Here is a 22,916-nt window from a genome sequence, read left to right as displayed (position 1 = left end):
AGCGGTACAATTATAAAGAACACACACAAAAACACAATAAAAGTTTAACATAAACATCCACCACAGTATTCATCACTGTGGTGGAAGGCACACAATTTGGCCAGTCCTCCTCCATTTTCCCCCGTGGTCGGGACCTCAACCCTCCGCAGCCGTTGCTGCGGGCGTCCAGATGGTAAAAGGACAAGGTACAAGTCCAGGTAAGTCCAGAGTCGGCTCTTCCCCACCGGAGACCGCGGCTTTAAGTTGGTGTAGGCCGCAGGCCGGCGGCCAAAGATTTAAAGTCCCCGCCGCGCCGCAGACAGAAGCACCGCAGACCGCAGGGCCGGCGGTCGAAGCTCCCCTCCGGGGTGATGGTAAGTTCACGCCGGGCCCACGGTAGAAGTTGGCCGCGGGCCGGCAGTGATGGCTTCTTCTTCCCCCGGGTCCCCCACGAGGGATCCCGGGCTGTAGACGCCGCGCCAGCTGGAGCTCTGCAGACCGCGCCCGGCTTCAGGCTGCCGGCTGCCGTGGGCCAGCGAAACGGAGCACTCCCCTCCAGCGAGCCCCAGCGAGGGCTCGCCCGCTCCGCGCCGAGAGTTCACGCTGCGCCCGCCGCTGAAGCCCCGAGCGCGTCTCCGGGAAAGGCCGCGTCGATCCTTGCTGTTAGGCCACGGGGAGGCGACCTGGAAAAAGTCCATGTTACAGCTGTACAGGGAAAGTACAGATTTTATCGTAAATAATCCTTGGCATATGAGAGGTCTGTTCAAGAGTCTGATAACAGCAGGGAGAAGTTGCTCTTACACCTGGTGGAATGTGCTGTCAAGCTTTAGTATCTTCTGCCTGATGGGAGAGGGAGAATAGAGAATGACTGGGGTATGAGTTGTTCATGATTATGTTAGCTGCTTTCTTGAGGCAGCATGAAATGGAGATCGAGGTAATGATGGGGATGGGGATGGGGATGGGGAGGGGGAAGGTTGGTTTGTGTGATGGACCAGGCAGCATCCACAACTTGCTGCAATTTCTTGTAATCTTGGGCTGAGCAATTGTGAAACTAAACTCCAATGCATGCTGATATGATGCTTTTTTTGGTGCATAAGAGTTGGTCTGGGCATCATGTTCAGCACAGAAATTGTGGGCCAAAGGCTTGTACCTGTGCTGTGCTGTTCTATGTTCAATGCTCTATCTATAGAAATTGGTGAGAAGCATTGGATTCATGTTGAATTTTCTTAGATGTCTGAGGATGTTACGGCATTAAACCTGGCTCGGACAAAACTCTGATTATTAACAACCACTTTCTGTTATTTGCACTTTACCAGTTTATTTATTCATGTGTGTATATATTCATATCATGGTATATGGACATATTATCTGTTTTGTAGTAAATGCCTACTATTTTCTGTGTGCTTAAGCAAAGCAAGAATTTCATTGTCCTATACAAGGGACACATGACGATAAACTCACTTGAACTTGAACATTAGTGTACTTTTTTGGCAGTAGTGGATGTGCTTGGCCGGAGGACTTTGGGCAACGATTGAATGGCTGCATATCAGAGGTCCAAGGGAGAATCACAGAGAAGAGCAAGGTTTTATATTAAAGGGCACTTGACCGATATAAATTCCCAGCATAACCCCAAATCAGATCTAATGTTTGCAGTATAACCCAGTTTTATATACATGAACACGCAGCCTGGCCTAGTTCTGCTTGCATGGCTGAACAGTCTGACCTACATAAATGAGGAAATGAACTTTGCCGAAGAGATGTCTAACACTATAAGCTGTTGTGTTAGAAGGAACTGCAGATGCTGTTTTACACCGAAGATAGACACTAAATGCTGGGGTAACTCAGTGAGACAGGTAGCATCTCTGGGGAGAAGGAATGCGTGATGTTTCGGGTCGAGACCCTCCTTCAGACTGTCGGGGAGTCTAGAGATATAGAAGGGTAAATACAACAGATCAAAGCAGATGGTGATGAAGAAATGTAGAATGGTTCATTGTTAATTGAGAGGAAGGTGGCATATAATCACTGGGTGGCGCCGTCAGCAGTGGCAGCCTCGCCAACGGTCTGTCTGTCTTTTCGTCTTTTTTGTTATTTTTAGTGTGTTTTAAAAGTATGTGTTAATGTTCTCTGGTTTGTTCTATGTGGGGGATGGGGGAGGGGGTCACAAGTTTTCCAGAGGAAACTTTTTTCAATCTCTTACCTTGCCGGAGATGTGATTATTTTTCTGGATCGTATCTCCGGTCACTCTGCGGCCTAACATCATGGAGCTGGCGGCCTTGCTCGAGACTGACTTTGAGCCCCAACGCAGGGCCATGGACTTACCATTGGAGCCTGGGATCAACGCTCCAACCGCGGCCTGCCGATTTCAGCATCGAAGAGCTCGCAGTCTTGGGTAGAGACTGATTATGGGAAGCTCCAAAGCAGAAGGTTTGACCAGCCCCGACCTGGGGTCAGTCGCCCGGTGCGGGGGAGCTGAGATACCCCCGATGCGGGAGCTTGATCACCCTGACGCGGAGGACTCGACCGCCAGCTGCAGGAGCTAAGATCGTCCCGTCAACGGAAGACTCGAGGCCCCCGACCGCGGGAAGACAAAGTAGGGAAGAGATTGAACTTTTTTTTCGCCTTCCTTCACAGTGAGGAATGTGGAGGAGTCACTGTGGTGGATGTTTATGTTAAAATGTATTTTGTGTGTTCTGTTGCTTTTGATTGGTATGACTGTATGGCAAATCAAATTCCTCGTATGTTGCAAAACATACTTGACTAATAAAGTGTGATAATGATTATGATCAGTAAAATTTAATCAGGACAGTATAAGCTGTTGGCTGGCACAGAGTATATCCGGCATCCCAGTGTACACAAGAATAACTTCGTTCAAAGATCTTGGATTTAAAAAAAAATTGCTTACGTCAGAAATCCGAAATGCAAACAGATAGTGATAGAAATATTCACCAGGCCAGCTAACAACTAGCAGTAGAGAGGGAAACAGTGTTAAAACATTTCAGGTTGATGGTTTTTAAGTTGCATGTAGAACATAGACCAGTTCAGTGCAAAAACAGGTCCTTCAGCCCACAATGTCTTGCTGAATATGATGCCAAGACCAACCTTGCACATAATCCATTTACCTCCATTTACATTCACGTGCCTATCCAAAAGTCTCCTAAATATCACTATAGTCTCTGCCTCTACTAATACCCCACAACTCTTTCCAGACACCCACCACACAGTGTAAAAAAAAAACCTTCTCCGCACATATCCTTTAAACTTTGTCTCTCTCATAGCTATGTCCTCTAGTATTTGTTATTTCCATCCTGGGAAAAATATTCTGTCTGCCTACCCTATCTATGACTCTCATATACATATACATATACTTCTATCCAGTCTCCCTTGGTTGGCTTGGACTTCTGGAGAGAGGAAAATGGGTTCACAGTCATAGGAAAAGGGTTTAGACTGGGTGACACATTTGCAGAATCTCCACCTAATTATGTCTTTCTGTAACCTTCATTCTGTAATCAATACCTAGTTTTACTGTTAATCAAGTTTCCATGTAATTTTGTCAGCTGAGAATGTAAAAGCTGCACCAAAGTCTCGCTCAGCAGATCAGCTTTGACCCGGTCTCCTGGTACGCTCCAGTTTGAATAAATCACCTGTTACTTCAAACACCAACTCAGTATGGCCTTTGCATTTGCTCCTGCACCCTTATCCTAATTGCCGGAAGGCATTTAAGGTCATAAGGTCATTAGGAGTAAAATTAGGGCATTCGGCCCATCAAGTCATCTCTGCCATTCAATCATGGCTGATCTATCTCTTCCACCTAACCCCATTCTCCTGCCTTCTTCCCATAACCTATAGCACCTGTACTTATCAAGAATCTATCTTTCTCTGCCTTAAAAATATCCACTGACTTGGCCTCCACAGCCTTCTGTGGCAAATAATTCCACAGATTCACCACCCTCTGACTAAATTCATTTTTCCTCAACTCCTTCCGAAAATAACTTCCTTTAATTCTGAGGCTATGTCCTCTAGTTCTAGACTCTCCCACTGGTGGAAACATCCTCTCCACATCCACTCTATCCAAGCCTTTCACAATTCTGTATGTTTCAATGAGGTCCCCCCTCATTCTTCTAAACTCCAGCGAGTACAGGCCCAGTGCCGACAATCATTCTTGTAAACGTCCTCTGGACCCTCTCCAGAGCCAGCACATCCTTCCTCAGATATGGTGCCCAAAATTGCTCACAATATTCCAACTGCGGCCTTACCAGCACCTTATAAAGCCTCAACTGTAACTGGAAGAGGGAAATGGTACTTAAAATATCATATTGTATAAATTTAAATGATTAACTTGAAAAATAGGACCTATCGCATGAGACATTGCCCCATGACAAATTACAGCAATGGATGAAAGAGACTGATTATCTGACTTGGGTATGTGTTTTTAAAATGGTTTCAATGAACTGCGTTTATTTTGTTCCTGTAGATTTCGAAGCCTCACCACAGCCTTCTTCAGAGACGCCATGGGATTTTTATTGGTCTTTGACCTAACGAGTCAGCAGAGTTTCCTCAATGTGAGAAACTGGATAAGTAAGTTACAGTGATAATTTAATTCCATTTGAAGGGTGGAGTTTATCGAAACTCAAATTTCCTGTTTCTCTACATTGAGAATGCAAGCGTGCGGAGAAACTATCATTTTGTGTCAGTGCATCGGGTAATTGTTAGTTGTAATCACCTTGTCTTTGGGAGCCTCATAGGTTTATTTATTTGAGTATCATCAGATAATTTGTTTGCACATATTGGAGTAGAGTTAGCCAGAGCACTAAACATTTTGCCTGTCACCCCCAAGGAAACTGATATTGAATCAGGGATAAATACTCATCAAAGTTTACATAAGCAAAGGACAGTAATTTAGTTTAGTTTAGTGATATAGAACATGCCCTGTGGCCCATCAAACCCACATTGGCTATCAATCACGCAATCACACGAGCTCCATGTTATCCCACTTTCCTACCACATCTGAACATTTACACCTATTGATTTGCTGGAACATGCACGTCTAGTTTAGGACTATTTGTAACTGTAAGGTTGATTGGACTTTGGAGGTACAGCATGGAAAAAGGGCCCTCAGGCCCACTGAGTCCGTGCCGACCAGTGCTCAGCCCATACACTAGCACTATCCTACACACTAAAGGCAATTTACAAGGCCAATTAACCTACAAACCTATACACCTTTGTGGTGGAGGGGGAAACCGGAGCACCCGCAGGAAACCCACGAGGTCACAGAGAGAACGTGCGATTTCCATGTAGACAGCACCTAAAGTCATGTTTGAAACCAGGTTTCTGGCGCAGTGAGACAGCAGCTCTACCCGCTGTGCCACTGTGCTGCCCAATGAAGAAAATAATGAGTAATAAACCTGGAGTACCAGGTGATATTCATCCTGGAGTTAAGGTGAGTAAGTGAGAACATTGCAGATGACCAGCTTGGAAAATGCTTGGATACCACTCCACTATTTATGGGGAGAGCAAACCAACAAATTATAAAGTAGATATGGGTTTATAAAGAGTATGTGTTCCCTGACAATCATCAAATTTTTTTTTGAAGAGATGACTATAAAAACAGGGGAAAATCTTTGCATATTTTGCCCAAGTGTGCTTCCATACATGGCAGGACAGGTTTAGAGGGATATGGACCAAATGCGGGCAGCCCAAACATAGCCCAAACGCATAATGGTGATTAGAAGCGCTGAGGACAGGGAATCAACTTTTCCGACCTTTTATTTGTCAGACAGTCCTCTTGCTGTGTGTGAGGAAATTAAATACTTAGGTCATGTCATATCTGATGACTGGAAGGATGACAAAGACCTCTACCGACAGCGCTGTAAAATTTATCTTCAAGCCAACATGCTTATAAGGAAGTTTTATATGTGCTCTGATTCTGTGAAGTGTTCCCTGGTCAGAACCTACATCACACCGTTATATACTGCTCAATTGTGGTCTAATTATAAGAAAAAGAGTATGCAGAGGCTTAAGGTTGCATACAATGATGCAATGAGGTTGCTGCTTCGTGTCCCTAGGTGGCATAGTGCCAGTCAATTGTTTGTGTCCACTAGAGTGCCAACCTGTGAGGCACTCTTAAGACAGCTGATGTTTAGTTTTATGTGTCGCCTGGACAAATCAGAGAACCACATAATTGAAGCCCTAGTCAGCCCTCTGAAAAGCTGCTATAGATTCACTTCTAGGCTAAGACGGCATTGGTGCAATAGCTTATATATATTTTAGGCTAATATGCAATTTTTTAATGTAACTTTGTAATTCTTTGTACTGTTTGATGTGTTATATGGTCCTGTGTCTGAAATAAAGCTTTAATAATAATAATAATAATAGACAGGTGGACTAGTGTAGCTGGGACATCTTGGCCGGTGTGGGCAAGTTGGGCCGAAGGGCCCGACTCTATGACATGTACTTCAATGAAAGCTTCCTTCTTAAGAAACTTTTAGTTAAAGTTGATACTGATGAAATTGAAGCAAATTATGACCTGGATTACAAAACTATAGGATGGCAGGTAATAGAGGAGAAATTTAAATTAGGATTTCAATTAATATGATGTGTTAATTCTAATTACTATAATGTGGAATTCTCTGACTCAGAGGGCAGTGGATGCAGGTTCTCTGGATGCTTTCAAGGGAGAGCTAGATAGGGCTCTTAAAAATAGTGGAGTCAGGGGATATGGGGAGAAGGCAGGAACGGGGTACTGATTGGGGATGATCAGCCATGATCACATTGAATGGCGGTGTTGGCTCAAAGGTCCAAATGGCTTGCTCCTGCACCTATTGTCTATTGTCTATTGTATCTTATGTTTTCATGCAGGAACAATTTGCCATATTAATAAATGACAAAAATAAACCAGTCTAACAACTTAAGCAAATTGCTATAACGAGACAAACAAATTTAAGAATAGAGATATGTGAGAACATTCATTTTGGTGTATAAAGGTTAGTACACTGTCTTTCTTAAATGATAAAAAGCTAGAACCAATGGAGTTCCAAGGAGACTTGGTGGATTGTCAAGGACCAGTGTAAAACAAAGCAATGCTTAGATCCAGAGGATTAAAATATCAGAGAGCAGATGTTATTTTACAGCAAACTAACGCTCTGGTAAGAGCAAAGCTGGAATACCGTGAAGAGTTCACACAACACAATACACAATACAATTTATTTGTCACTTGAACCTCATAGAGGCTCAAATGAAATGTTGTTTCTGCAGTCATACACACATGAAAATAGACCCAAGACACAACACAATTTACACAGACATCCATCACAGCGCATCTCCTCCTCGCTGTGATGGAAGGCAAAAAAAATTATCTCTCCCCTGCACTCCCCATTCCCCTCCCGATGTCAGAGTCAAAGCCCCCAGCGGGCGATGGCAATTGTCCCGCGGCCATTAAAGCCACGCCGGGCGATGCAAGGCCACGCTCCGGGTCTTGTTGTTGGAGCCCCCAGCGGGCTATAGCAAAGTCCCGCAGCCATTGAAGCCGCGCCGGGCGGTGATGTAAGGCCCCGCTCCAGGTCATCCTCGACTCCGCGACTCAGGCGGGTGAAGTCGCCGTTGCAGAAGCCTCGAAAAGCGGTCTCCCACCAGGGACCCGCGGGCTCCCGATATTACTGTCTGCCAGACCTGCGGTAAGCCTCCGAATCTCCGGGGGTCGGGTCACAGCAGCGCGCCACCACAGCTCCACCCGCTCCGGACTTGGCCAGCTCCATGATGGTGAGTAGCTCCGCAGCTCCGTGACTGGAGCCCCAGGATGTTCCTGCTGGAGGGCGCTCCACGTTGCAGCCCCAACGACAACGGAGACCCGACAGGGAAAAGGTCGGCTTCTCCGTGCAGGGGAAAGATTTTAAAAGTTCCCCCCCCTCCCCCCCCCCCACACACACACACACACACACACACACACACACACACACACACACCATCAAAAAAATAATAAAAACAACATTAAAACGGGACAAAAAGTAACAAAAAGACAAACGGACTGCAGAGGCCGCTGCGACGTGAGTCCTTTCTGTGCATGATCTTCCTTTAGAAAGATATTTTGGTTTGGTATGAGTATAAAATGAACTGAGAATAGTACATATGAGAATAATACATGAGAGGAATGATGACACAAAGGGGAATAATCTCCCCTGCAGTATAGGGTAATTTGATGGACGATTCCAAACTATTAATGGGACTTAGATTACATGGGAGCCAGGGAGAGTTAGCCGACTGGATAGATAATCGACTTCATGGAAGGAAGCAGAGCGTGGAAGGTTGTTTTTCAGACTGGAGGCCTGTGACTAGTGGTGTGCCTTGGGGATCGATGCTTGGCCCAATACTGTTTGGGGTTAATATCAACGATTTGGGTGGGAATGTGCAAGGCGTGATTAGTATGTTTGTAGATGACGCTGAAATGGGATGTGTCGTAGATGGTGATGATGGTTATCAAAAATGTACAGCAAGGATCTTTATTAGCTGGGCAAGTGAGCTGAGGAATGTTTATTGAAGTTAAATGCAGATAAAGCCAAAGGACATTTATTGTCACATACACCAACTGGTGCAGTGAAATTTGAGTTGCCATTGCAGCACACAAATAAAATAAACACATCATTATAAAATTTAACATTAAACATAAAAAACATCGCCCCCCCAGCGGGATCAATGTTTGTGAGGGAAGGCAGCAAAATTCAGTCCACTTCCTCCATGTTCACCCGTAGTCGAGGCCTATTGAGGCCTCCGCAGTCGCCGCTACGGCAGCCCGATGCTTCAGGCCCTCTCGCCGGAATGATGGAACTCTGGGTTGGAAGAACGCTCTCAGCGGCTTAGAGTTCCGAAACGGCTGCTTCCTACCGGAGTCGACGGCTCCTGAAGTCCACAGGCCACGCTGGTCGGAGCTCCAACACTGGCGATCTCGGCGAAAGATCGCAGGCTCCGCGGTGTTTAAAGTCAGCGCCACTGCAGCTGGACGTTCCACAGACCACAGCTGCACGATGTTGAAGTCGGCAGGCCCAGCACTCCGGAGCTCCAACACGGCAACACGGGTAAGGCATCGCCCCGCTCCGCGATGGTAACTCAGTGCTATGCCGCCGCTGAAGCTGCAGCTCGAAGCTCTGGCCAGTCTCCGGCAAGAAAGGCTGCGCCAATCCAGGTGGTAGGCCACGAGGAGGGGGCGAAGATACAGCTTGGAGGAAGGACGCATCCTCGCCCACGTAGCGACTTGGAAACAATGGTTCCCCCTTCTCCCCCCCATCACCCACAAAAAAGACTTTAATGCCTCCAGGACAAAACTTTTTAACAAACTAAAAATTAGAAAAATGGTGAAAAATGAACAGCTGCAGGCGAGGCTGCCGCACTCTCTGGCGCCACCACTCGAACTCTCATACGAATAAGTACGAGGTGGTGAATTTTGAGGTCAAGCTAGGGCAGGGCCTTCACAGTGAATGGTAGGGCGTTGGGCAGTTCTATTAGAGCAGAGGGATCTAGGAGAGCAGGTACATCATTCCCTGAGCGTAGATAGGATAGTCAAGAAAGATTTTGGTAAATTGGCGTTCATTTCTCATTGAATTGTGTGTAAACGTCGGGGCGTTATGATGCAGTTGTACAAGACATGGTGAGGCCATATTTGGAGTTTTGGTCCCTCTGCTATAGGAAAGATGCCATTAAGCTGGAAAGAGTGCAGAGAAGATTTACGAGGAACTGACAAAGGGAATTTTAGCAAGAGTCCATCAGTGCAGTTAGAAGGAGATCCAAGGATGAAGAAAAATAACCAGATGTGGTTGGAATAGAGTTGATGAGCTTAGTGGTTTGACAGTATTACCTTTTCTGATGTTTTTAACAAAATCCATATTCTACCTATCTCAGATCAATTAATCTCTTTGCCATTGTACAACATCAACCTGACTTTTATTATAATGAGTAGAAACGAACTGCAGATGTTGGTTTAAATCGAAGGTAGGCACAAAATGCGGGACTGGCAACATCTGACAAGTTGTTGATGTGCTGAAAGCTTTTGGTGTGCTGGCCTTTATAAATCAGAGCATTGAGTATAGAAGTTGGGATGTAATGTTAAAATTGTACAAGGCATTGGTGAGGCCAATTCTGGAGTATGGTGTACAATTTTGGTCGCCTAATTATAGGAAGGATGTCAACAAAATAGAGAGAGTACAGAGGAGATTTACTAGAATGTTGCCTGGGTTTCAGCAACTAAGTTACAGAGAAAGGTTGAACAAGTTAGGGCTTTATTCTTTGGAGCGCAGAAGGTTAAGGGGGGACTTGATAGAGGTTTTTAAAATGATGAGAGTGATAGACAGAGTTGACGTGGAAAAGCTTTTCCCACTGAGAGTAGGGAAGATTCAAACAAGGGGACATGACTTGAGAATTAAGGGACTGAAGTTTAGGGGTAACATGAGGGGGAACTTCTTTACTCAGAGAGTGGTAGCTGTGTGGAATGAGCTTCCAGTGAAGGTGGTGGAGGCAGGTTCGTTTTTATCATTTAAAAATAAATTGGATAGTTATATGGATGGGAAAGGAATGGAGGGTTATGGTCTGAGCGCAGGTATATGGGACTAGGGGAGATTATGTGTTCGGCACGGACTAGAGGGGTCGAGATGGCCTGTTTCCGTGCTGTAATTGTTATATGGTTATATGGTTATATGGTTATCTCTGGAGAGAAGGAACAGGTGATGTTTTGGGTCGAGACCCTTCTTCAGTCTGAAGAAGGGGCTCGACCCGAAATGTCAGCCATTCCTTTTAATAAAATGAGAATGCTCTGGTTTTCTTTTGTTTGCTATCACCTGGTCATTGCGCATCATAGCGGTATTCTTAAAAATGGGGTAGACTTTAATCAGTCAGAGTACGTCAATAAAAAAAGTTCAATGGGTAATCTCAATGATTGCTTCCATATCAGCCAGCAACTATTGCTTCCTTATATATAGAGAAATGTTTCAAAGCAGCTGTGATAACCTTGTATTGAGGGAGAATACTGGTATTATTTGTACTCTGGAAAAAGCTAGATAAATAACTGACATAGTTTCTATTTAGTTGTTGGAATGTGGGCAACCCTGTCAGGGCAGTGGTTATTGCCAACTTGTGGTCTCCTCAAGAACTTTGAGTCAACCGTGTAAAATTGCACAAGATCCAAAGCGGACCAGATATTAGGGACACCTGCCTCCCCTGAAGGAGAACCAGATGAGCTTTTGCAATCTTTTAAAAATATTTCTCCATTCCTGGGTCCTTGTCAAGACTTGTCTGAGAACAGCCCAAGTTTGAGGAAGCCTGAGTGGACGGCTTGCAGAAGCGCAGCAAAACATTTTTTTAGAATAATCTAGAAACTGTGGAGAGAAGTGGCAAAGAAGACAAAGTGAAGCCCAGAGCAAAGCAGCCACTTCACAACGAAGGGCAAGGGTGGATTTTGGGCCTGCGCGGCCTATTCCCGCTCCTAATTTCTTCTGATTTTGTACTCTTATGTTCTTGCATTGTACAGAGTTATCCAACTAACTGTGCTCTTTGCAATGGTAAAAAATAAACTAATATACTGACACACAATCATAGCATCCCATACATCCTTTATCCATGTCACCCTGGGTGGGAGAACTGCTAAGAAGCATGAGCTGAGTTTAGTTTAGTTTAGAGATACAGTGAGGAAACAGGCCCTTCATCCACTGAGTCGGCACCGGCCAGCGATCCCCGCACACTAACGCTATCATACACACACTATGACAATTTACAATTATACCAAAGCCAAATAACCTACAAACCTCTACGTCTTTGGAGTGTGGGAGGAAACCGGAGCACTCGGAGAAAACCCACGCAGGTCATGGGGAGAATGTACAAACTCCATACAGTCAGCACCCATGGTCAGGATCGAACCTGGGTCTCTGGCGCTGCAAGGCAGCAACTCTGCCGCTGTGCCACTGTGCCAACCAAAATAGCAAAATGTTGTTGGTAGTATCTTCTATTGAAAAGACACACTGTGGACAAGGCACACTGGCAGTAGAGGAAATCATGTTAAAAGTGGTAGAGGAGGTGCTAATTAAGAAAACTTAAGGGCCTGCCCCACTTATGTGTCCTTGGCATGCAAATTACGCGACCTCGTGGTCGCGTTGAGCCGAGACGGTCGAGCAAAGGTCGGGCGCGATTTCATGCGTACGCACAGACGTCTGGAGCGTGTGACGTCATTTAAAGATGGACACAAATCTGGAGTAACTCAGCGGGACAGGCAGCATCTCTGGAGAGAAGCAATGGGTGATGTTTCAGGTCGAGACACTTCTTCAGTCTGAAAAGAAGGGTCTTGACCCGAAACGTCACCCATTGCTTTTCTCCAGAGATGCTGCCGGTCCCGCTGAGTTACTCCAGCATTTTGTGTCTATCTTCAATTTTCTTGGCCCCGCTCTGGGAGTAGAAGTGGGGGCGGATCCGGACCGCATCGGCCGTGAGCCCCAGGCCGAGCTCGGCGATCGTTTGCCTGCTTCTGCTGCTGTTGAAGGTGAGACGTTGCATCGCGCCAGGGTCTTGGGCCTGTCCCACTTTGGCCGTCAGTTCCGTGGCAGGCCGTTGTTTTGTTCACTGCAAGAATTTCGGAGCCCCGCGCAATGTCGCGCACAACTCCATACCCCTCCCCGTTTCTAACTGGGACCGGCCCCGCGCAGCCATATGGCGCCCGTACGCCTCAAGCGACCACAAGGTCGCGTAATTTGCGAGCCAAGGACGCGTAAGTGGGACAGGCCCTTTAGTCTTGGATGCCTTTTAAGTTCCTTAATTGATAAACAGCTTTTAACTCTTGAACTTTTGAAGGGTTTCGGCCCGAAACGTCGCCTATTTCCTTCGCTCCATAGATGCTGCTGCACCCGCTGAGTTTCTCCAGCATTTTTGTGTACCTTTTAACTCTTGAACTTCCTGGTTTGAAGTATCTCAGACTCTACACTGCCACCTCCAGTTTGTTTTGGGTATTTAATTTGTTTAACTCTTTCTTTCATTCAGGCCAGCTTCAAGCAAATGCATATTGTGAGAATCCAGATGTAGTTTTAATTGGGAACAAAGCTGATTTATCAGATCAGAGGGAAGTGGAGGAGAAGGAAGCAAAAGAGCTTGCAGATACATTTGGGTGAGTGAAATTCATCCTTTATTTACTCTTCATGGGAAATTGGTCTTTACTCATCCAGCATCACCCCTTCCCCATCAAATGAAACTCAAATATGTAAGTGTATATCCTGACCAGTTTGAAGAGGTTCTGAAAGTTGGTTGGTTAAAATGGGTATCATTTTTAACATCCCGAGGGAACCAGAGGGCATAGGTTTAAGATGAAGGGGGAAAGACTTTACAGGAATCTGTGGGGCCACTTATCCACGCAAAGGGTAGTGGGTGTATGGAACGAGATGCCGGAGGAGGTAGCTGTGCCAGGGACTATTGCAATGTTTAAGAAGCAATTAGACAGGTACATGTATAGCACTAGTTTGGAGGGATATGGGCCAAACCCAGGCATGTGGGACTGGTGTAGATGGGACATGTTGGTCGGTGTGGGCAACTTAGGTTGATGGGCCTGTTTCCACACTGTATCACTCTATGACTTTATCTGGCACTATTAGAAACTTGCCATCTATTCATAAGTAAATTGTACACAGTTTTATCACTGGTGCTGCCTTCTTCAGTTTAGTTTAGTTTAGAGATACAGTGTGTAAACAGGCCCTTCGAGTCTGTGCCGACCAGCGATCCACGCAGATTAACACTATTCTACACACACTAGGGTCAATTTTTACATTTACCAAGCCAATTTAGCTACATACCTGTACATCTTTGGAGTGCGGGAGGAAATCGAAGATCTCGGAGAAAACCCACGCAGGTCATGGGGAGAATATACAAACTCCGTACAGACACCACCCGTAGTAGGGATCGTACCCGGGTCTCTGGCGCTGCAAGCACTGTAAGGCTGCAACTCTACTGTTGCGCCACCGTGCCACCCTTCTTTGTTGTAGGCAGGAAGCATTGTAAGGTAACCTGGGATGTACTGTAATCCCAGATAGTGGTTTCTGCTCCATCTCTATCCCATGATGGTCTTAGCTTGGGAAGAAAGGGAATGGGAAAGGATTATACAGCTAATGAACCTAACTAGGAAATGGTGGAATTATTCTGGTGCTCCTGAAAGCATAAAGAAAGTTGAACAATCCCTAACGTTGTGTCCTTGCCAGAGACACGATAAAAGGAAATGTGGCTTCAAAATTGGAAATGGTGCATGGAATTTTAAAGAGGATGTTGCAAGGATTTGAGGGCCTGATCTGAAGGGAAAGGTTGGGCAGGCTATTCCTTGGAACGTAAGAGGTTATGGGGTGATCTTGTAGCGGTGTATAAAATCATGAGGGGATAGATAGGTTTAATGTATTTATAGTCTTTTACCCAGAGTACAGGAATCAAAAACCAGAGGACATAGGTTGAAGAAAGATTGAAAACCAGAGGACATAGGTTGAAGAAAGATTGAATAGAAACATGTGGGGTAACTCAGCTGCTAGAGGAGGTAGTTAAGGCAGGTCCTGTAACACAGTTTAAAATACATTAGGACAGATACATATACAGGAAAGGTTTAGACCAGTGGTTCCCAACCTTTTTTTGGCCATGCCCCACCTAATCACCTCTAAAATCCTGATGCCCCCCCCCCCCCCATATTTTGGCACGAGCAGACAAAGAAATAACTCTCAGAAAATTGAATTTACTCAAAATAACATCTGAAACATAAACTACATATGTTTACCTGATGCCCCCCTTAAAAATCAAATTGCCCCCCTGTGGGGCGTACGCCCCACGTTGGGAACCACTGGTTTAGATGGATATTGGATAAATGCAAGCAGGAGGGACTAGCTTAATTATTGAAACAAATAGATGAAGATGAAGAAACTGGGAAGAAGTAATGGTGTCCTTACAGGAAGACAGGAGGCTTGACTATCTCCCGAGATGGAGACAGAGTGATCCAGAAAGGGATTAGGTTTAGGTTTATTGTTGTCATATGCACTGAGGTACAGTGAAAATGTTTGTGTTGTGTGCTGTCCAAACAGACTAGACAATATTATACATAAATAAAATCAAGTCAAACTCAAGTGCAATAGGTAGAGCAAAGGGAATAAACAGTGCGCAGAATATAATTCTCGGTGCTGTAGCGCTTGATAGACCAAGTTCAATGTCCGCAATGGGCTAGAGGTGAATTGGGCAGCGCCCCAGCTTATGGAAGGACCATTCAGAAGCACGATAAAAGTAGGGAAGAGTCTGGAAGTGTGCGCTTTCAAGCTTTTGTACATTTGCCAGATGAGAGCTGAGAGAAGAATGAATGACTGGGGTGGGACAAATCTTTGATTCTGTTAGCTGGTTTTCTGAGGCAGGGTGGAGTGTAAAGGAGTCGATGGTCCACAACTCTCTGCAATTTCTTGCAGTCTTAGACAATAGACAATAGGTGCAGGAGTAGGTGATTCGGCCCTTCGAGCCAGCACTGCCATTCACTGTGATCATGACTAATCATCCATTCCTGCCTTCTCACCATATCCCCTGACTCCGTTATCTGTAAGAGCTCTATCTATATCTCTCTTGAAAGCATCCAGAGAATTGGCCTCCACTACCTTCTGAGGCAGAGAATTCCACAGATTCACAACTCTCTGTGTGAAAAAGTGTTTCCTCATCTCCGTTCTCAATGGCCTACCTCTTATTCTTAAACTGTGACCCCTGGTTCTGGACTCTCCCAGCATTGGAAACATGTTTCCTGCCTCCAGCATGTCCAAATCCTTAATAATCTTATATGTTTCAATAAATGGCCTCCTACAGCTAAAACAATCTTTACAAAATATATGTTACCTGAAATGTCTCTTTGCCTAGCACTGAGATGAGAAAAAACGTTTTCACCCAGAGTTGAGAATTTGTGGAATTCTCTGCCACAGAAGGCAGTGGTCTTGTCTCCTTCAGCAGCACCCGGTCTCCCTTCCTGAGCTCAGACACCCACTTCTCCTCACCTCACCTACGCTCACTTCCCCTCACCTACACACCTACACCTCGACTAAACCCCTCGCCTCACTAAACCCCTCGCCTCGACGATACCTCACTACCAAACTTCTCCTCACACCTGAAACTCGCCTCAACTAAACCGTACCTCACTAAACCTCACCCCTCAAATAAACCTCGCCCCTCAAATAAACCTCACACCTCACCTCCCACCTTAACCCCACCTCAACTTAACTGAACCTCTCACCTCACACCTCATCCGTGCCTCGACTAATCACCGCCTCTCTCCCGCTCCCACTATTTATAGTCCCCCCGGTCGTTGGCGGCACCTCATGTGAGCAGAACGGCTCCAACCAGGGGGGCGGGGCCGAGCATGGAGAGCGCCGCAGGTGCATTGCCCGAGAGAGCCGGTGGGAGGGGAGGGGCACACGAGCACTGACGTTGACGTCGAGCCCGAGCCCCGCCCCTGCGCCCTCGGCGGCCGCAGCCACTCCCCACGGGAGCGGGAGAGAGGCAGCGATTAGTCGAGGTGGGGATTATGTGTGAGGAGGAAGGTTTAGTCGAGGTGAGGTTTAGTGAGTTGAGGTTTAAGTGTGAGGTGAAGTTTAGTCGAGGCGAGGGGTTTAGAAATCAGATTAATTTCTAAGAAAACAAAAAAATCGGAATTCCCATTTAAATCGGAAGAATATCTGAACTAAAGTCGCTTTTGGGCCCCCTCCGGGATTAGTTTCATAGTAGATCCGCCCCTGTCCACGCCAACTAACGACCATCCCGTAAATTAGCACTATCCTACACACTAGGGACAATTTACAATTTTATGAAAGCCAATTAACCTACAAACCTGTGCGTCTTTGAAGTGTGGGTGGAAACCAGAGCACCCAGAGAAAACCCACACATTCACAGGGGGAACATACAAACTCTGTGCAGCCAGCACCCGTAGTCAGGATCGAACCCGGGGCTCTGGCGCTGTAAGGCAAGGTCTCTACCACTGCACCATTGTGCTGCCCCTTGAGGGAGTTGGAAAACAGTTTGGGCCTCCATTTAATAAAATAAGATAATGAATAAATCTCTGCTTTGTTATTTGTTTTTCCTGGTACACATGGATTCCTCACAAAACAAAATGTAAGCTCAGCTAATCTTCTCTTCATTCCGCAGAATTCCATACTTTGAAACTAGTGCTGCCACTGGAGACGGGATTGATAACTCTGTACTGGCGTTGCTGGACTTAATAATGAAACGCATGGAGGAGAGTGTTGACAAGAGTCAAATACCCGATTCAGTCAATGGGAATGCTGGCCAAAAACTTGATGTTGCCGATCCAAATGAGAAGAAGTGTGCCTGCTAGAGACCAGCGTCGTCCCACCTAAAGATGTTTTGCATGCGTGAATGGTTCTACAGAAAGTTTATTTTCCTATCTCATCGGGTTTTTTTTACACTTATGCTGCCCATCTTCACTGTAACTAGGAGAAATAGTTGTAGATACCACTGTTTAGGTATTGTAGAAGTTGTCTCCAAGGTATTTTAGTGGGAAGATTTCATCCGTGAATGTATACCTCAGCACACAAAATTATCCAACACAGTCATATATGAATGCCACTAAAAATGCTTCCTGCCAAAATGCTGATGTTGCCAAATAAATCATATAAGTTGATTCCTCTGATAGAGCAAAGGTGATGAGAAGGCTGTCAAGTTGCAAAACGCCACAGCAAACTCCCCTGCAAAATAAATTACACTTCAATCAAAAGTCAGAGGATATATCCATGAATGCAATCTTAACTGAACAATGAGCTCTCCTTATATAGATTTGTCTTGTTACTTTCAGGTATATCAGGTTCTTTTGAGGTGTAATCAATGTTTTTGTTCCCCAAATTTCCAACTAATAAAAAGCTTTGAGCTCCATCCAACCCTTCATAGAAACATAGAAAACAGGTGCAGGAGTAGGTCATTCGGCCCTTCGAGCCAGCACCGCCATTCAATATGATCATAGCTGATCATCCAACTCAGTATCCTGTACCTGCCTTCTCTCCATACCCCCTGATATCTTTAGCCACAAGGGCCACATCTAACTCCCTCTTTAATATAACCAATGAACTGGCCTCAACTACCTTCTGTGGCAGAGAATTCCACAGATTCACCACTCTCTGTGTTGAGGAGGTTGGAACTTTGATTGGAGCCTGCTCTACATCTTTCCACTCCAGTGATCAGATGATACTTATTACAATGGTGATAAAAAATGACCATTCCACGTGGTATTAATTAGCGGTGAGACATCCAAACAAATAAAACTCGAACATTCAGTGATAGATGTTGCATTCTCAATTATACATCTGGCTGCTTGCCTGCATTGAGTATTGACCACTTTTTAGAAATTGAAAATCATGTGGCTGCTCATGTAATGTAATTTGGATCTTCTGAGTAATTCTTACAGATAACTGTTGTTACCCATATGAAAAACAAGAAATGCTGGAAATGCTCAGTGAGTCAGGCAGTATCTATGAAGAGAAATAGGTTAATATTTCATTTTGAGGATTCATCATTAACTATTTATTTTCAATAGATCCTGCCTGACCTGCAGGGTGTTTTCAGTATTTTCAGCTTTTTCTATTTCAGATTTCTATCATCTGCTTTGTTTTCATTGATTGCCATTCATACAGGAGAGAGTAATTTAGGATTTCTGTCCTTTCAGTTAGTTTATTGGGTAAAACATAGAAAACAGGTGCAGGAGTAGGCCATTTGACCCTTTGAGCCAACAACCTCATTCGACATGATCATGATTGATCATCCAAAATGAGTGCCCCGTTCCTGCTTTCTTCCCATATCCCTTGATTCTGTTAGCCCTAAGAGCTATATCTAACTCTCTCTTGAAAACATCCAATGAATTGGCCTCCACCGCCTTCTGTGGCAGAGAATTCCGCAGATTCACAACTCTCTGGGTGAAAATACATCACTGTTCTGGACAGTCAAAGACACTTAGCTAGAAATATCAAACTTTGTAGAGACATCCACATTATCTGAAGCCACTCGTTTAATAAATTATATGAGCAATCCTGTATAACCCTAATAAATTCAGCCAAATAATGACAAATTTTCAATACCTCGCATGAGCCTATATAAATATTCTGAAGAATGGCCCTTTGAGTAATGATTTGCTTACATGGATATCGATCATGGATGTGAACAAGGAGAGTGTAAATTTGGCACAAAATGCCTAAGTAGCTCAGCGGGTAAGGCAGCATCTGTGAAGAAAAGGAATAGGTGACGTCACCTACTAGTTTTCTCCAGAGATACTGCCTGAATGGCTGAGTTACTTCAGCATTTTGTGTCTATCTTTGGTTTAAACAAGCATCTGCAGTTCCTTCCTACACACGAGAGTGTAATTTACTCAGTTACAAATCCCTTTTCAGCAGATCAGCAACAGAGTTTATCCTGATTCATCAGTATTGATTCCATCTTCCTACGCCTGAAATCCTGCTCCACCGTGTCTGCCTCGCCGTTAACTGAACTTTGTTCCCAAGACAAATGATGACCATGTAGTGGAAAAGCAATGACTGCAGATGCTGGAAATCTGAAATTTAAAAAAACAGGAAACCTTGGAGATTCTCAGCAGGCTATGCAGTATTTCTGAAGATCGAGGATTCCGCAGATGGAGACAAAAATAGGAATTATCCTTTTAGAATTTAGCTGATCAAGTAATCTTATCTGTGGATCCATTTGTCAATTTGGACATCAGTGGCTTGCCAACAGGGACTATGATAATGATTTTACTTTACTGCCGCTTGTACCTAGGTGCAGTTAAATTCTTTGTTTTTGCATACAAAGTTCATAAAGACGACTGAATTTCAGCATTTTCAGAAATTGTCTCAACTCTCTCAATTATTCTGATAACTCCCATGAACTTGACAAATGACCAGGATTAGTGAATGAAGCACTTAAGTAGGATAGGCACCAAGTGCACAAATGTGAAGAGACACATTTTGTTAGTTCTGCTCCAAGTTTTTATTTTTTTGATAGAAAAACTCTCAATTTCAAATTCTGCGATCATTTTTATTTTCTGTCTTCCCTTTGAGATTTGGGTTTCGGAGTTGTGTGCATATCATGTTTACAATTGAGGTTTACATAGTCACACAATGAGATGAGAGTGTAAGGTGAGCTCAACTTTTATTCATGGCTGTTGGTTTTCAACTGAACAGCAAGAATGAAAGAAAATATAACAATGTGATGGAGACACTTTATGGAATAAGGTACCGCTTTCCTTGGTAATGAATGTGTATTGCGGAAACTCATGTATGTATGGGACCTATTGCAAGCAGCAAGGTGGAGGAAGCTGAATGAATGTATCTTTATTGAACCAGCCTGGTAATCGAAGCATTTTGACCCAGGGACTCTATTTTTCCATACACCCACCTGCCTGTACTGCTGGGCTCAATTTCTCTTTCAACGAGTTGTCTTTTTTCAATATTTTCCATATTCATTATTAAATGCAAATATTCAGATGGATGAAAAGAAATAAAATTAATTTTATCTTAATCCTTGTAGCTACTTATTACAGTCTGAGTATATTATATTACAGTTTTTATAAATCGGCAAGCATGCTTTTATTCTAATTTGAATGTCACCAGGAACTGCAGATGCTGGATTACAGTGCTGGAGTAACTCAGCGAGGCAGGCAGCATCTCTGGAGAATGTGGATAGGTGATGTTTCAGGTCAGGACCGTTCTTCAGAAGGATGGTGGTGGGGGGGGGGGGGGGAAGAAAACTGGAAGAGAAGTGGGTGCTGAACAAAGCCTAGCGTGTGATAGGGTGTTTTTTGATTGAGAGATTCAAAGAGGTCCTTTATTGATGAGGGCTCTACACTTTTGGACAGATTAATTGTTTAAACATACACAACTTAAAAATCACTTTGATTTAAAATCCAGTTTTACATTTGAAATACAGATAGAAATTTTAATCATGTTGAAAAATTAACGCCGACTGGAATGAAGCCGCCGTGGAGAGTTGCGAGAATTCTCGAGCCATAGGTGGGTCGCCAGGAGATCCTAATGGATTGCCAGGTGGTCGAAGGTTCTCGTAGGTTGTAGCCAGTGCTGACCGGTGAATTTCATTGGTTCAATTGGTTCATTGGGAAAAAAAAGGTAAGCAGTAGTTTTCAGAACCAAGGATGACCGACCGGTAATGTTAAATGTCCGCCGAGCTTCACAGCCGTGTATCTCTGGCTTGTTAAAAGTTGTCTCCATTCCTTCTCCCCCCCCCTCTTTTAAAGGACTTACCGTACACTGTGCTTTAGCCGTCTTTTTCCAGCGCCAACCTTCCTGTTCATCGCGGTGTGTGTCTGTTTCACCTTGGCTTTGAACTGTGTGAATTTTTTAGACAGTGCTCCCCCCGCTTGCCCTGTCCCCCGCCTGCATAATGGGCTGGTGAAGAAAGCGATGTGTTTGTGTGTGTGTGTTCCACTCTGACAGTCGCCGTACCAGTTGCCGGTTTTTCAGGCGACTGCCGGCAATTTGACAGTCGCCGGCAGTCTGCTGAAAAATCGCCTATGTGGGACAGGCCCATTAGTATTTGTACAATAAAAATATGTTCAGAAACTTGAATATTCAATAAACCTTATATTGACCTTGTGGGACAAAAATAAGACAAATATTATCTGCATGGTCAGTTGTGCATTACTTGGTTCTGCCATTCCTTTTTATTAAAAATAATAAATCTGCTCAGGAGGTTGTGATGCTGGAACGTTCAGATTTATCACTGGGATTTTATGTTTTTTTCTTTATAAATCTAATTACTGCCTAGAAATGGGATTTTATCCATTTCTGATGCATCAAATAAGTTTTGTCCTAATACTGTATATTTGCAAAACGGGACGTATTTGCTTTATGATAGAATCAAAATTAGTTATCACACATTGTGTCTATGCTGTTCTGTACCATGACAACTCACAAATTCAACCCCTTAGCCCTCTCTTCGTAGTTTTACAAATTGTTTTTTCACCACTTGGGATTTAAATGGGGTGCAATTCCTCAAAAGTGTTCAAGAGAGTTTTCTTAAGCAATATTTAGAGGCCCCCACATGTGAGAGGGCAACACTTGATCTAGTATTGGGAAATTGGGAAGGGCAAGTCAATTAAGTGTGTATTGGGGAGCCTTTTTGGACCAGTGATTACAATTCGATAAGGTTTAAGATAGTAATGGATAGGGACGGAGAGGGTCCATGTGTAAAATGCTCAACTGGATGGAGCAGGTTATTTGAGGGGAACGGAACATCGGCTAAGTGGAATGTTTTTAAAAGTGTGCTGACAAAAGCTCAGGATATGAACATAAACGGCAAAGCAGGCAAATGTAAGGAAGCTTGGCTGATGAGGGAAATTGAGGCATTGGTCAAAACAAGAAGGATGCATGGGACAGGTATAGGCAGCTGGGATCAAGTGCATCCCTGGAGGAGTTTCGGGAACTAAGGATTATACTGAAAAAGGAGATCAGAAGGGCAAAAAGGTGCCAGCAGATAGCTCTGACGGGTAGCATTAAGGACAATCCCAAAAGATTTTATAAATACATAAGGCGGCAAAGGGTAACTAGAGAGAGAGTGGGACCTCTCAGGAATCAAAGCGGTCACCTCTGTGTGGAGCCACAGGAGATGGACAAGGTCCTAAATGAGTATTTCTCCTCTGTATTTACCAAGGAGAAAGACAGTAGGACAGAAGAACTTGGGGCAGTCAATGGAAGCGTCTTGAGAGCAGTCAGTTTTACCGTCAAAGAAGTACTGAAGGTACTGTCGTTTTTGAAGGTAAACAAATCTCCAGGGCCTGATCAGATATATCCGAGGACATTGCTGGAGCCCTGGTTGAAATTTACGAGTCGTCCTTAAATACAGGAGAAGTGCCAGAAGACTGGAGGGTGGCAAATGTTATGCCTCTTTTAAAGAAGGGCTGCAGGGAAAATGCTGGG

At 44.5% G+C, this 22,916-nt stretch overlaps 1 protein-coding gene across 2 annotated transcripts in view; it reads left to right on the top strand.

Annotated features, from left to right (window-relative positions):
• The window catches only part of rab27b (RAB27B, member RAS oncogene family), a 63,730-nt gene extending 45,724 nt beyond the window's left edge, over positions 1-18,006 (top strand). For both annotated transcript variants that reach the window (XM_033033351.1, XM_033033360.1), the window contains exons 4-6: positions 4,451-4,554; positions 12,982-13,105; positions 17,131-18,006. In XM_033033351.1, the coding sequence (XP_032889242.1) occupies positions 4,451-4,554; positions 12,982-13,105; positions 17,131-17,320 (418 nt within the window). In that variant the 3' untranslated portion in view covers positions 17,321-18,006. The remainder of the gene's footprint in view (positions 1-4,450; positions 4,555-12,981; positions 13,106-17,130) is intronic.
• The last annotated feature ends 4,910 nt before the right edge of the window (positions 18,007-22,916 follow it).

This window comes from Amblyraja radiata, chromosome 1 (genome assembly GCF_010909765.2).
Source record: "Amblyraja radiata isolate CabotCenter1 chromosome 1, sAmbRad1.1.pri, whole genome shotgun sequence".
NCBI lineage: Eukaryota > Metazoa > Chordata > Chondrichthyes > Rajiformes > Rajidae > Amblyraja > Amblyraja radiata.
This window is presented reverse-complemented; position numbering and strand designations above follow the sequence as displayed.